At 44.7% G+C, this 12,718-nt stretch overlaps 1 protein-coding gene across 1 annotated transcript in view; it reads right to left on the bottom strand.

The window, feature by feature from the left end:
* Positions 1 to 334: 334 nt before the first annotated feature.
* The window catches only part of CSRNP1 (cysteine and serine rich nuclear protein 1), a 28,313-nt gene continuing 15,929 nt past the window's right edge, over positions 335 to 12,718 (bottom strand). Inside the window, exons 3-5 of the mRNA XM_063303309.1 lie at positions 10,370 to 10,629; positions 8,903 to 9,199; positions 335 to 5,996 (exon numbers count right to left, since the gene is read on the bottom strand). Coding sequence (XP_063159379.1) covers positions 4,971 to 5,996; positions 8,903 to 9,199; positions 10,370 to 10,629 — 1,583 coding nt within the window. The 3' untranslated portion in view covers positions 335 to 4,970. The remainder of the gene's footprint in view (positions 5,997 to 8,902; positions 9,200 to 10,369; positions 10,630 to 12,718) is intronic.

Below are 12,718 nucleotides of genomic sequence, written 5' to 3'. Positions count from 1 at the left end.
AATGGCAAATATGAGATTTAGCAACTTGCCTCTCAACTGGAGAAGATTAAGGAGGATACCGGCCAGATAGGAGAAAGACAGGAATTTGGTGGCCAAACCAAATTTGTATACTGAGAACAAATCCCTGTTGCCTCTAGACTTTGGCGGGCGGGGTGGGCGGACACAATCCTTCCCTTATTGACCCACCACTTTCATTTAGTGCAGTGTTTTTCAAATTTGGCAATTTTGAGATGTGTGGACTTCAACTTCCAACAAACATTTGATATCCCCCAGCATGCACGCCCCTTTTCAATCTACTATTGAGAAGAATCCCAAAGCTAAAAAAAAAGTGCATTTTTCTTTTTTAATTGACAGAGTAATGAAAATTTCTTCATATTGCTTCAACAAAACAAGAGACAGCAACTTGTAGGAAGAATGCTTTTTTTTTGTTTGTTTCTTTGTTTGGTTTTATACAGCAAATGAAAAGGAGAAAGGGAAAATAAAATCTGTACCTTTGAGCAACATGAGTCCAATATATACACAGAGAAAACAAAGGCAAAGCGGTTTAAACCAAATGAATTTCCATCAATACATTGGCTAATTACAGATTGTGACAATAAATACCCAGTTTTAGCTTAGCTTTTTTTTTTTTTAAAGAAAAATGGGTCTGAACCAAAAACCTTTTACACAATATGCAGAAAGGGGAAATATGTATTTATTTACAAATCAGTGCACACTGGGGTATCACAGGAGAGGATCGGTGCCAAAACAAAGCGAATAAATTAAAGCAAGTGGGTGGGAGAAGCATAAAGGCAATCACCCAACATTCATTGGAAAACAATGTCTATAGAAAAATATGCCAAGAAAATAGGAATGTTCTAAAAATGGCTGCTTTAGTGCCAAAAAAGCATATATAAACAGTACCCAGAGGGGGAAAAAACTTGTAAAGCAATAATTATTTAATATAAATTGTTTTTTTTAATCCCATCAATTAAAAATAGGGAAAACTATAATATTCACAGACACACACTTTAAAAAAAAAAAAGCTGCCCACAGCAGGATTACACGAGATTATGCCACATTTCTTCTGTAGACGTTTTCTCTTCAACCACTCTGTTTGTTAACTTTTTCTTTGCGCAGAGCAGATGGGGGCCAGCTGCCTTCGCAAAGGCTTCCAGTGCGGAAGAAGTTTGGGCACTTTGTAAATTATTGGAGGTCAAAGTGCAAGGCATATCAGTTCGGAGGATGAAAAGAGTCAATATGTTTTTTTTTCTTTACACCATTCCATCCCAGCAAGTTCCCAGACCATAAATCTACCCTCCAGGGCTCTGCCCAACTATTAAAGACAACCAGCCTAAGCCAGGTCTCCTGTAAGATTCCAGTAAGCAGAAGCTGTGAAGTCACACCAAATTATCCACCATTCCCTCTTGCTGAATAGCAACCCTCTCACTTTGCATAGTAGTAGTTAGGGAAGATAGCAACGCGGAGATGTGTGAAGCCTTTGCCCTTGCATGCGCCCTAGAAAAACCTGGAAAGATCCTGCAGCAAGGGTATCTGCAGGATATGGTCCAAAGAGTCAAGATGGCAGCCGTGATGGGGCGATGGAAGCTCCGCCTGGTTCTTTGGTGGGTCCAAAAAGTCAAGATGGCGCCCTCAACGGTGCAATTGAAGCTCTGCCTGGGTTTTAATGCATGCCATCTTGACTTTTTGGACCATATCCTGTGGAAACCCCAGCTTACGGTGAAACGCGTGGCTGTAATCCTCCACATTGCGAGTTGTGCTGATTGGTTTCAGAGGTTGTAAGGCCTGTAGAGTGTGCAAGGTACAAATGAGCTTTCAAAAGGGTTCAAAAGTTGAGGGATGAAGCCACCAATCCAGCCAAGCATGTGGAGGACACAAAGCCAGAACACAGATCCTTTCTTTGCAAGAAGCACCTCTTTCCTTCTTTAGAAGCTTCTCAAGTCCCATGTCTTCCTAGAACAGGTCATTAATCTGAACCAACGCATTCTCCAGGAAGAGCTAAACGGGGTTATGTCTGCTGTTCAATTTAAGCATGCTTGGGCCAGCAGGAGTGCCTGTAGTTCACAGACCACAGCATCTTCCATGCTGCATTTCTGCCCCGCTTCCCTTGGCTAACATCCATGCCCAGTACAAGGACATGTCACCAGCTAACCAAGTCGTTATGCCACAAATGAGGTGGAGTGTGTAAAGAAAGGAACATGCCACAGTCAAGGGAGGAAAATGATGAACTTTACGGGGAACAGTCATCTGTCACTCAAAAACACAAGAACCTGGGGGTGGCTAGGGGGGCAAATGACAAAATATGCATACTGGGGCAGAGGCTGTGCCATGATGTCAGGATGCAGTTTTCTGCCCTTCCACCCCGTCCAGCAGTTTCTCCTGTTCTCCCTATTGTGACTACTAACTCCTGGATGTCGTTTCCCAGCAAGTCAAGCCCTTCAATCCATGAATCTTCAGATAGAGGCTCTAGATCAGTGTTTCTCGACTGTGGCAACTTGAAGATGTGTGGACTTCAACTCCCAGAATTCCCCAGCCAGCCATGGGAGTTGAAGTCCACACACCTTCAAGCCGCCAAGGTTGAGAAACATTGACCTAGATTGATTTCCTCAGCATTTCAGCAACAAGCGATGCAATACTTCCCATTCATCCTTAATAACAGACATGGTTTTATTATAAAAAGTGTCTACCTCTCCTGGCTTGGCCGATGCATGCTTTAAAAACAACATTTTCTCCACTTCGGACTCTAAACATTGGGCTATGGTGACAAAGTTGTGCTAGGTAGGGCTTATTTTATGTTCTCAGGCCTTTTAGAAGACTAAAACTATCATCCATCATCAAGTTGCAACAGAACTCAAGAGCACACAGAATACAGGTCTGTGGCTATCCCAGTTTGTACCCCCAACTCAAGCAACTGGAACTACAGCTTCTTTGGAACCAGGTGGGCAAGAATCGAGTGACCTCCCCCTACCTATTCCCTCCCCCACAAGAGACATCCAAGATTTCTAAAAGCACAACCCTCATCTTTTTCTTCATTCTCCTCCCAAGGCTATAAAATGTTCTGATGCTTGGTGATCATGGCTCTTCATCTAGGTGGGCATCCATAATAAGAAATAAGGTATTTTCCATAAAGATTCCATGGCCAAATCCTTAAGTAATTAAATAAATTAAAAAACAACCACCATAATTTATAACACAATGTAAACTCCTTTGTTGTTGTTGTTAAATAGTTCGTAGGTTTTTGTTCCTCTCTCTCAATAGTTCAGAGTTTGGTAACTTGTCCACAACAGAAGGATGGCTATCACATTTCACTACCAGGCTTATACAAGTACAAAACCGTAGAAATCAGTTTTTCTCCTTAAATAGTGGCAAGATACCACCCATCTCTTCATAGTACGATGCAAGAGCTCTGTAGGGGAAAGGCTGCTGAAAACAGCCACTTTCAGCTGTATTGCGACATTTAGAAGGCCCCCCCCCTCATACCTTCCAAGGCTCAAATGCTCTGCTAAGCAATGGCTCTGATCCCAAAACAATTGCACGGCAGATGCGTCCCTTAAGAATATTCCAATGTCCTGCTAATCTCCAGTAAAAGTAGCTCCCTTTACTGCATGTGCTGTCCTGGGTCCCAATATCAGAAGTAGCTAACGGAGAATACGTGCTCTCCGAGTTAGACCCAACATCCCCAGCCTGCATCTGCATTACAAGTGAAACATGTTTGGAATCAACTCAATACACTCTGAAAGACCACCTTAGGAATTGCTGGAAGAAAGATGGAAGAGAAGGGAAAGGAATGGAAAGAGAAAGGTTGGGGACAATCCTTCAAGCCTTCTCAGACTTTTTTTTTCCCCACAAATGCCAGATTCTTAAATCTTTCCTGGAGAAATCCAAGATTTGTGAAATAGAATTTCAAATTTGTAGTGTAGTATGTGGTACTATGGGGAAGGAAGGAAGGAAGGAAGGAAGGAAGGAAGGAAGGAAGGAAGGAAGGAAGGAAGGAAGGAAGGAAGGAAGGAAGGAAGGAGGGAGGGAGGAAGGGAGGGAGGGAGGGAGGGGAAAATGCATCTGACCACCTTAAAACGTCTTTGTTTCACCCGAAGGAGGTGGGGGGGAAGAGGGGGACGCCCAATGCAAATAAATCCTCAAGGGCTAGGCTGCCAAATATCTTCCTCTTTCAGGACTTTAGCTGACCACAGCCTAACCAAGAAGCAAGGGACAAATAAATAAGATACGTTATGCAAAAAGAAAATGATTGTACACATAATATATAATATAAGCTACAACTAATTTAAATAAAGGTCCATGCTCTGTTGAAGCTTCGGTGACTATTTAAAAATGGTGAACCTTTGCAATAAATAGAGAGGGAGGAGAGACGTCATGTCTAGAATATAGTACAGTGTTTCTCAACCTTGGCAACTTTAAGCTGTGTGGACTTCAACTCCCAGAATTCCCCAGCCAGCCTGGCTTAAAGTTGCCAAGGCTGAGAAACGCTGAGACAGCACTTCTCTCCTTGTAAACGTTTTCCCATTTAATCAACAGCAAATCATTTTCACAATAAATACAATACTATAACTCGCAAAGCAATTGGAGAAAATGGTCCGCAAACATTTGAGCATGTTTGCAGAAGGTGCTGTGTGGATGTTCCACAATCTTAAAACACGTAAGGGATATTTCTTACAAAGTCCCTCCCACCCATACAAAATGTAGGAAAACTGTGTTTGGGTTTGCAAAATTTACCTTCTGCCCCTCCCCTGAAATGCCATTAAGAACCCAAAGGTTTTCCACAAATTGTAAGAAAAACTGTAGCGCTAAGATTTTTTTTTTCCCCTCCACAAAGTGTCCAAAATAGAACAAAATTAATTTGTCAGCTTGGAAAGATCTTCCTAGCATCTTCTTCTCTTGCAGAAAGGAATATTTATTCACAATAGGAAATGAGACACTGTCCGGCCTTTCTCTTATAAAAAATAAATTAAAATTTAAACCTTCACTGTCTCCATTAGAGATGACTTAATGGCATCTTCAAGAAGCTGATTGTCTGTAAAAGGAGCAGGGGTTTCAGGGACAGATTCAGACAAGCCAATCAGGGACTCCAGAAAACAGCTGCTCTGATCGGCGGGCTGAGCCAAGCTGGGGAAATTTGGCAATTGGAGCTGCAAAGCCGAAAAGTTGTCCAAGTTCTCATATTCCTTCAAGGAGTTATAGAGAGGTCCCAGGTTGTAATCCGAGAAGGACTGGAAAAAATCCAGTGAGTCTGAGGAGAAGCTCAGATCCATGTAGTTCTTGGAGCACAGTTCTGCAGAGGAAGATGGAGAACAGCTGGGGACCCCTCCATACTGTCCACTGGAGGTTTCCTCAAGGAAACAGCTTGGTCCCTGATTGGCGTTCTCGTCCAAGCATTCTGTGATGTTTGATAAATGGCTGAAACCATTGCTGGAGCCCGACTTTTCAGCAGCGTTGGTAGCACACTGGTTTTCCACGTCCACGCTAAAGAAACCAGTAGGGTGGAAAGAACTCAGATTATCCTGGCAGTTGCCAACACTATTGTTCTCTTCTTCTGCATCAGAATCGCTGAAGTGGAGGATCCGAGTCAGGCCATCGTCATCAATGTCCGACTGTGACTTCTCAGACGGGGCAGTTTCATACGGCTCTTCCAAATCCTCGCTCTGACTGGATGACACCGATGAGTCAGTCATGTTGCTGCTACAGCTGTTCTCGCCAACGGTCTCCAAGTCAGTGTTGAACTGGAAGGCAGGCGTCAGGGTTAGGGTCCTTTCCTCATAGGGTGCCTTGTTGGCCGGATACCCAAATGGATGAACGTGGTCCCTGAATGGTGGCTCAGACTCAAGATTCCTGTCACTGTTTCGCTGGTTCTTTTCCAATTCCAGTTTCATGATGGTGTGGATGAAGTGTGTCTGCACACGAGCCTGGTTGAACTCAATTCTCCCCTCTGTGTTCCCACAACCATCTTTGGTGCAACCACAAGGAAATGAGGTGTGATCCATCTGTTGGAGGAGAGATCAAACATTTAGAAGAGACACCTAACATAACTCTCCTGATGCTTCCATTCTGTTTGATCTTAGGACAGAAGCATCTTGGTATCATTAGCTCCATTGTTTGCTTTAAGCCTCTTAAGCCCCTGAGGACTGCGTCATATATGCTTTTTAAAGGGGGAATCTCATCTTTCAAGGATACGGGGATCATCCTCTACTGCCAAATTATTTCAGAGGATAATCAGTTAAGTTGGAACACATTAAATTGTTTTATCTGATGACACACAAGTATTGCTGACACTGATTGGCACGAACTCTTTAAGATTCCTGGCCAAAGATATTTTCTGGCCCCAGCAAAACATGTTGTCTAATATTGGGTTCTAACCATCCCCATGGATGTGTGTTCGGTTGGGCAGTCACATGTGGAGGTCCTCTTCAAAACAAGAAGATCCCATGTGCAAATCATGACAAAGGCCATAACAAGATCTTTCCTAAGGAACATTTTTCTTATAGTGAATGAACATGACAATTTTCTTCGGTTCTAGGATCTAACAGACCTTGTCTCCATCAGCCTTCCCCAATCTGACTTCCTTCTGATGGACTGAGCTTCCAGAATTCAACAGATGTACAATTTAGGGTCCACAATGGCATGAATTCTGGGAGTTAAATCCAACACATCTGTTGGATTTTGGGAACTGAAGACAAATACACTTGGAAGAACCCAGGTTGGAGTCTGCTAGTCTAAATAAAATGCCATTATCCATTTTTCACATCACTCTTGTCTTAAATCTCATTCTCCAACAAATTCTGTTCTATACATCTTGTATAGGTAAATTCCTCTGTTTCATCAGTTCCACCTCAGTTCTCAATACAGTATTTGCATTATTTGAAGCCAGCAAATCTCATTTTCTAAAATCTGCCTAAGTTACCAAAATGCAAATGAAGCAAACAATGTGGAGTCCTTGGTGCTCTCTGAGCCTTGTTGTTTTCTTGCAGGCGTTTCATTGCCAGGCTAGGCAACATCTTCAGTGCAAAGAGGGAGTGGGCCTTGCTCTCAGTTTATATACTGTGGCTTGCCCTGCTTGTGTTGGTGGGGGTGTTGTTCTCTCCTTGGGAGTTCTTCCTGGAAGCCTGGCACTCAGACCATGCAGCCATCAAGAGACACATAGAGGTAAAAAACATTTACATACCATTCAAAAGAGGCAATAGAAAAGCCAAAAGACCAGTACACTCCCTTGCCAGCAACCAACACCCAGATATGCAAAAATCAACACTAGGATTAACACCAGATGAACCATCAAACAGCACAATACACCCTAATCAAGGAACTATTAACTCAGGCAATCAACCAAGCAGCAAACAACAGCCCAGTCAAAGAACTCCCAAGGAGAGAACAACACCCCCACCAACACAAGCAGGGCAAGCCACTGTATATAAACCGAGAGCGAGGCCCATTCCCTCTTTGCACTGAAGATGTTGCCTAGTCTGGCAATGAAATGTCTGCAAGAAAACAACACGGCTCAGAGAGCACCAAGGACTCCACAGTTCAACCCTGAGCTACAAATATTCGCTTCTATTGGAAGCAAACAATAAAATGGTGAAACTATGCCAGAACTGCTAAGCACACACTGCCAACAAGTAAATATGAATGTTACATTGCATATATTGAATGAAGCTCCATAGTTATTCTTGGTTTGGGAAGAAGTATTGCTCCTAAACTAGTAGACCAGTTTTGTAACAAGTTAACAGAAGTAAATGAAACTGATATTTAAATTGGTTGGAATAGGAAATTTAAATGACCCATTCTAGGAAACCAGTGGGAGGGCGTTTTCAGATTTTTTCATTCGTTTGTTTTATTTATGAAGCTAATCAAACAGAAGGCTTGCTTTGTTTAAGAAGCTCCTGAACGTCTTCTTAGTAAGAATTGGTTGCAATTGCCCTGCAGTTAGAAATGCAGTCCAGGAAAGGGAACACCACTTCCCATTGTCTGAATTTATCCTACACTTAAATCCACACAATTCTTTACATGACTTCAGTCCAACTGTAGGATGCCAGATTGTATGTCTGCAGTTTCACTCAATTCCCACTACTTTGGATCTATCAAGAAATTGAAAATTGGATATTTTTCTCACATGGGGTTAGCCAAAAAGTTATTGTATGATGCTGGAAAGATAAATTTACACATACTGTATGTGCTTACCAACATCTGAATTAAATCCCTCTCTCTCTTTTTTTTTTTTTTTTACAAAGGAGCAGCAAAAAGGACTTTCGAAAGACTAGGTCAAATTTTTTAGCATCCTTTTGATTATAATAATGTTTTCCAGGCCCTTGCTGTTTTCCTTCCTTTTCATGGGAGCTCACGGGGTTATCATATATAGCCAAAATCGTGACTGTTGTTTGCTATAATGTGTTTTTGCTCCCCAGGGTCAACTCTTAACTCGGTTCTGGAGAAATGGAGTACCTCTGAGGAAAATATTTAAGTTTCGTGCCTCCAGTTGCATCAGGGGAATAAAATAAAATTGCAAACTTAAAAGAAGAACGGGGGTGGGGGGTAGTATGCCACTGTCCTTCCCCGTCAAGACAAATATACCCTATTTTTTGTTTTGATACCAAAATCATTTCTTGGATTGGCTCATTAGCTAGCCCTCCTCCCAAACCCCCTAAGCCTTTTGAGATTTCATACATGTTTTAAAATATATTTTGATTTCATTTTGGTAGCCTCCAATGTTTTGCTTTTGTGGGTGGGTGGGGGAGCAATAGCCACATTGACGTACAGGGGCACTAATGTTCAACTTCTCTTGATGCAACTATCTGGTTCCTGCCCACATCTGACTGAGAACACAACCAGGACCAGCAGAAGTCCTTTGCTGCCAACATTCCTTTTCCCATTTTGGGTCCCCCCAAGGAAGGCCACTGACCTGGCACTTAATTCCTGCCACGCTGCAGCTACAGGTTTCCGGATCACAGAATTCCTGGCAGTCGCAGCCACAGTCTTCCCGGGAAAGACGGATGCTTTGGAGGTCCCGCTTTTCCTCCTTGTCAATCTTCTTGACCCCCATGGCCTTGAGCAAGGCACGCCTCTTCTTGGTGGGGTAGGGCTGCAGGAAAAAGCCATCCTCCAGCTCCACATTGCTGGTGTCAATGTCATCATCCAAGATGTCCTCCGTGGTAAGCCGGTTGGCTTCTTCAGACTCCTTCGTACCGTTCATGGTCAGCTGGGTGGGGAGAAGGCAGAGAAGATCCTCAGGCCTGCAAGATGCTACTTTTGGAGTGCAAGACGTCCTAGCCAGGAATCCCTTTCAAAGTCTGGGGTAAGATTTCACCCAGGCAGGTCAAATACAAGGCCAGATGCCCAGTGCCATGCTGAAAAATCACCCCATGTATTTTCCTACCAATAGTCATCTGACTTGATGAAGGGAATTTGCTTTCAGAATTTCTTTCTGGGTAGGAGGGAATATTAAGGGAAGCTTATTTAGCAACTAGGCAGCCTAATGTCTTTCTTTCACTCTTTGACCAGCAGCCTGGCTTGATGTAATGGTATGTGGGAATGACCTTGGGAGACAGGGGGAAGTGATGCTGCCTAAGGAAGGGGCAGATAAGAGGAAGCATAACCGTAGCTGCAAAATGGGTGGGGCAAGAGGTTCAGGAGGAACCCTCCCTAATTTCTCAGGCTGTAAAGGTGACAGTGGGAGAATTGTACTTTCACACTTGAAAGATTCTGTTAATGTAGCCTTACAATCAAGTAGAAGTGGCTTATCTGGCTGTGTTCCCTGTCTGGTCTACCTGGTGAGGCTGACACTTCCCCTGCTCCCATGTTCAACCTAGAAGCTTAACAAGACTGGGGGGGGGGGGGAGAACAGAGAACTGTCTCTCTCCTGCCCCCTCCAACAATCAACGTCAGCTCAAAACCACCACCAAGAAAAATTCCAAAGGAATTCCCAAGCATCCCAAGAACTTTGGTCTTCTTCATGGAAAGACAACACTGAGAAAAGCAAGGTGGGTTTCAGGGCCTCATCGGCCTAGCCTACCTCGTAAAGGGGGCCTGGGTTGTTATTCTGAGCTTTAAGCAAAAACATGAAAACTTTTTTTAAAAAATGCAAAAAACGGTTTTAAAAGGTTTTTTAAAAACTAACTAAGAACAACACTGGGCGAAGTTCTTTCCCCAGGAGTCCAAACCCCATGGCACACATGTTTCCAACCCTCCTCAAGGCAGCCTTGTAGCATTCCCACGTTGCTCCTGGTTTTACGGCTACGTGGCTTTCATCTGCCTTCTGGGGCCAAGGGGAAGGAAGGAGGACCCCCAACTAATTTGAGTTCCCTGAATCTCCCAAGTCATCGCGGGAAGAACTGAAGCTGGGGACCCTTGCAGGGCAGAAGGTTCTTACTTTCAACTTAAGGGCCTCGAGCTTCTCCTCTTTCAACCTGTCCTTGAACTTTTCCCGCCGGACAACCTCCTGCTCCTTGAGAAACTCGGCCAGCGTGAACTCCCGGGAGAAGCCATGCTTGCTGACCATCCCCAGGGTGCAGCCCCCACGGCTAGGCACGCTGGTGAATCCTTGGCAACGCTGGAAGTAGAAGACGGTGACCCGGTCAAAATCGACATTGTTCCGCTTTAACCGCTTGGTTTTCTTCAGGATGGACGTGGCTGCAGAACGAAGAACAGGGGAAGGGGATGAGCGTGGGCCACCACCAACCTTTAAGCAGACATCAGCCTCTTCTCTCTTTCTGTCCTATTTCCCTTGCGTTTCTCAGTCTCAGCAACTTTAAGATGTGTGGACTTCACCTCCCAGAATTCCCTAGCTAGCAAACAGGGACTTCAACTCCCACAATTCCCTAGCCAGCAAACAGGGACTTCACCTCCCAGAATTCCCTAGCTAGCAAACAGGGACTTCACCTCCCACAATTCCCTAGCTAGCAAACAGGGACTTCAACTCCCACAATTCCCTAGCCAGCAAACAGGGACTTCACCTCCTAGAATTCCCTAGCCAGCATACAGGGACTTCAACTCCCACAATTCCCTAGCCAGCAAACAGGGACTTCACCTCCTAGAATTCCCTAGCCAGCATACAGGGACTTCAACTCCCACAATTCCCTAGCCAGCATACAGGGACTTCACCTCCCACAATTCCCTAGCCAGCATACAGGGACTTCAACTCCCACAATTCCCTAGCCAGCATACAGGGACTTCAACTCCCACAATTCCCTAGCCAGCATACAGGGACTTCAACTCCCACAATTCCCTAGCCAGCATACAGGGACTTCAACTCCCACAATTCCCTAGCCAGCATACAGGGACTTCAACTCCCACAATTCCCTAGCCAGCATGCTAGCTAGGGAATTCTGAGTGCTGAACTCTACATGTCTTAAAGTTGCTGAGATTGAGAAACACTGCTCTAAGCCCATGAGGACTAGGAGCTTGCATTTTCATTCCTATTGACTTGGGATACCCATGACATTAATAAAAGAATCAGCCAGCAATAAATATGTGCCCACTTGCACAGGCAAAGAACTGGCTACGCACCCATGCATGAGCAAAGTTGCTAGAAAATATGCTGCAACCAGAGTTTCCACTTACGGGGTAAATCATATTCCTTTTACAGAGTGTGAACCGGGCTTTGTGTTCCATATCAAGAAAAATGAGGCGTGCGACCCTTTTGCAAAGAAAAGGCTAACTCAGAAAAAGGCCATGAAGCAGACAGTTCTCAGCTTGATTAAGTGAGAGAACTGGATATTTTAAAAGCCTTGGAAATGTTCTGGCCCAAAGAACAAAAGCATAAAGAGGAATGAAAAATGGCATATGCTTCATTGTACTTTCCTCACACCCGTTTCCCCTTCAAAATAGCAAAGTTCTCCTCCCGCTTTATCTTCACAACCACCTTGCGAGGTAGGCTAAGCCATGAGATAGACCACACAAGGCGTAAGGTCCTTGTTGATGTCCCCCAAAGGGCACCACGTTGGGAAAGGCTAGCTTATGCTCCCTTCCCACTGCCAGCCCGGTTTGAGCTGGCAGCACCCGGGCTCAGGTTCCCAGCCGCCCTCTCCCTCTTCCTCTGGCCCACGTGCCCTCCCAAGCACTACAGGAGGGTCCCACACGTGCCTCCCAACACTTGGCTTTTATTTCGGCCAGAAGCCAGGCCCAGCCTCCTTCCCTCCCTCTGCATGTGCACTCAGAGCTGAGCTCAGAAGCTATTTAGGCAGGTGTGACTTTGCAAGGAAATTCACCCCCCACCACCGCACGGGCCACGCACGTGCATGAAAAACACCGCGAAATATTCATCCTGTGTTATTTAATGTCTCTGCGCTGCCAGCCAGGGATCCTGGAGGGTATCGGCAGAACCAAAAATCTTCCCTTTGATTTCTTCTTTCAAAAAAGGAAACGCAGATGCCCCAATTATTTCCCTGCAGACAGGCAGGAGCACAGGCCCTGGGGCGGGGGGGCTGCTTCGAGGACATTTGCCTGGCCATCCATCCGCTGGGAAGACCGGTAAACCTGTCTCCCAGGGTCTCCTCTGAGAGCAATGCCAAGCACTTAAATCTCTGTACAGGTGGTCCCAGCAAAAACCAGGCACTTGAGTTGTTTATCTTCAAGTGGCGACCTGTCCAACAGGTTTGATGGGTTTCAGAAAAAGTTTTAAAGTTTTAATCTTGTGGCTGGGATCCGGGCTTCCTCCCTCCCTCTGTAAAGCACTTTTTTTTTTTTAAGTCAAGAATTAAAGAGATGGCAAGGTAGAGCA

Source organism: Candoia aspera, chromosome 4, assembly GCF_035149785.1.
Source record: "Candoia aspera isolate rCanAsp1 chromosome 4, rCanAsp1.hap2, whole genome shotgun sequence".
NCBI lineage: Eukaryota > Metazoa > Chordata > Lepidosauria > Squamata > Boidae > Candoia > Candoia aspera.
Note: the sequence above shows the minus strand (reverse complement) of the source record. Positions and strands in the feature narration are given on the sequence as shown.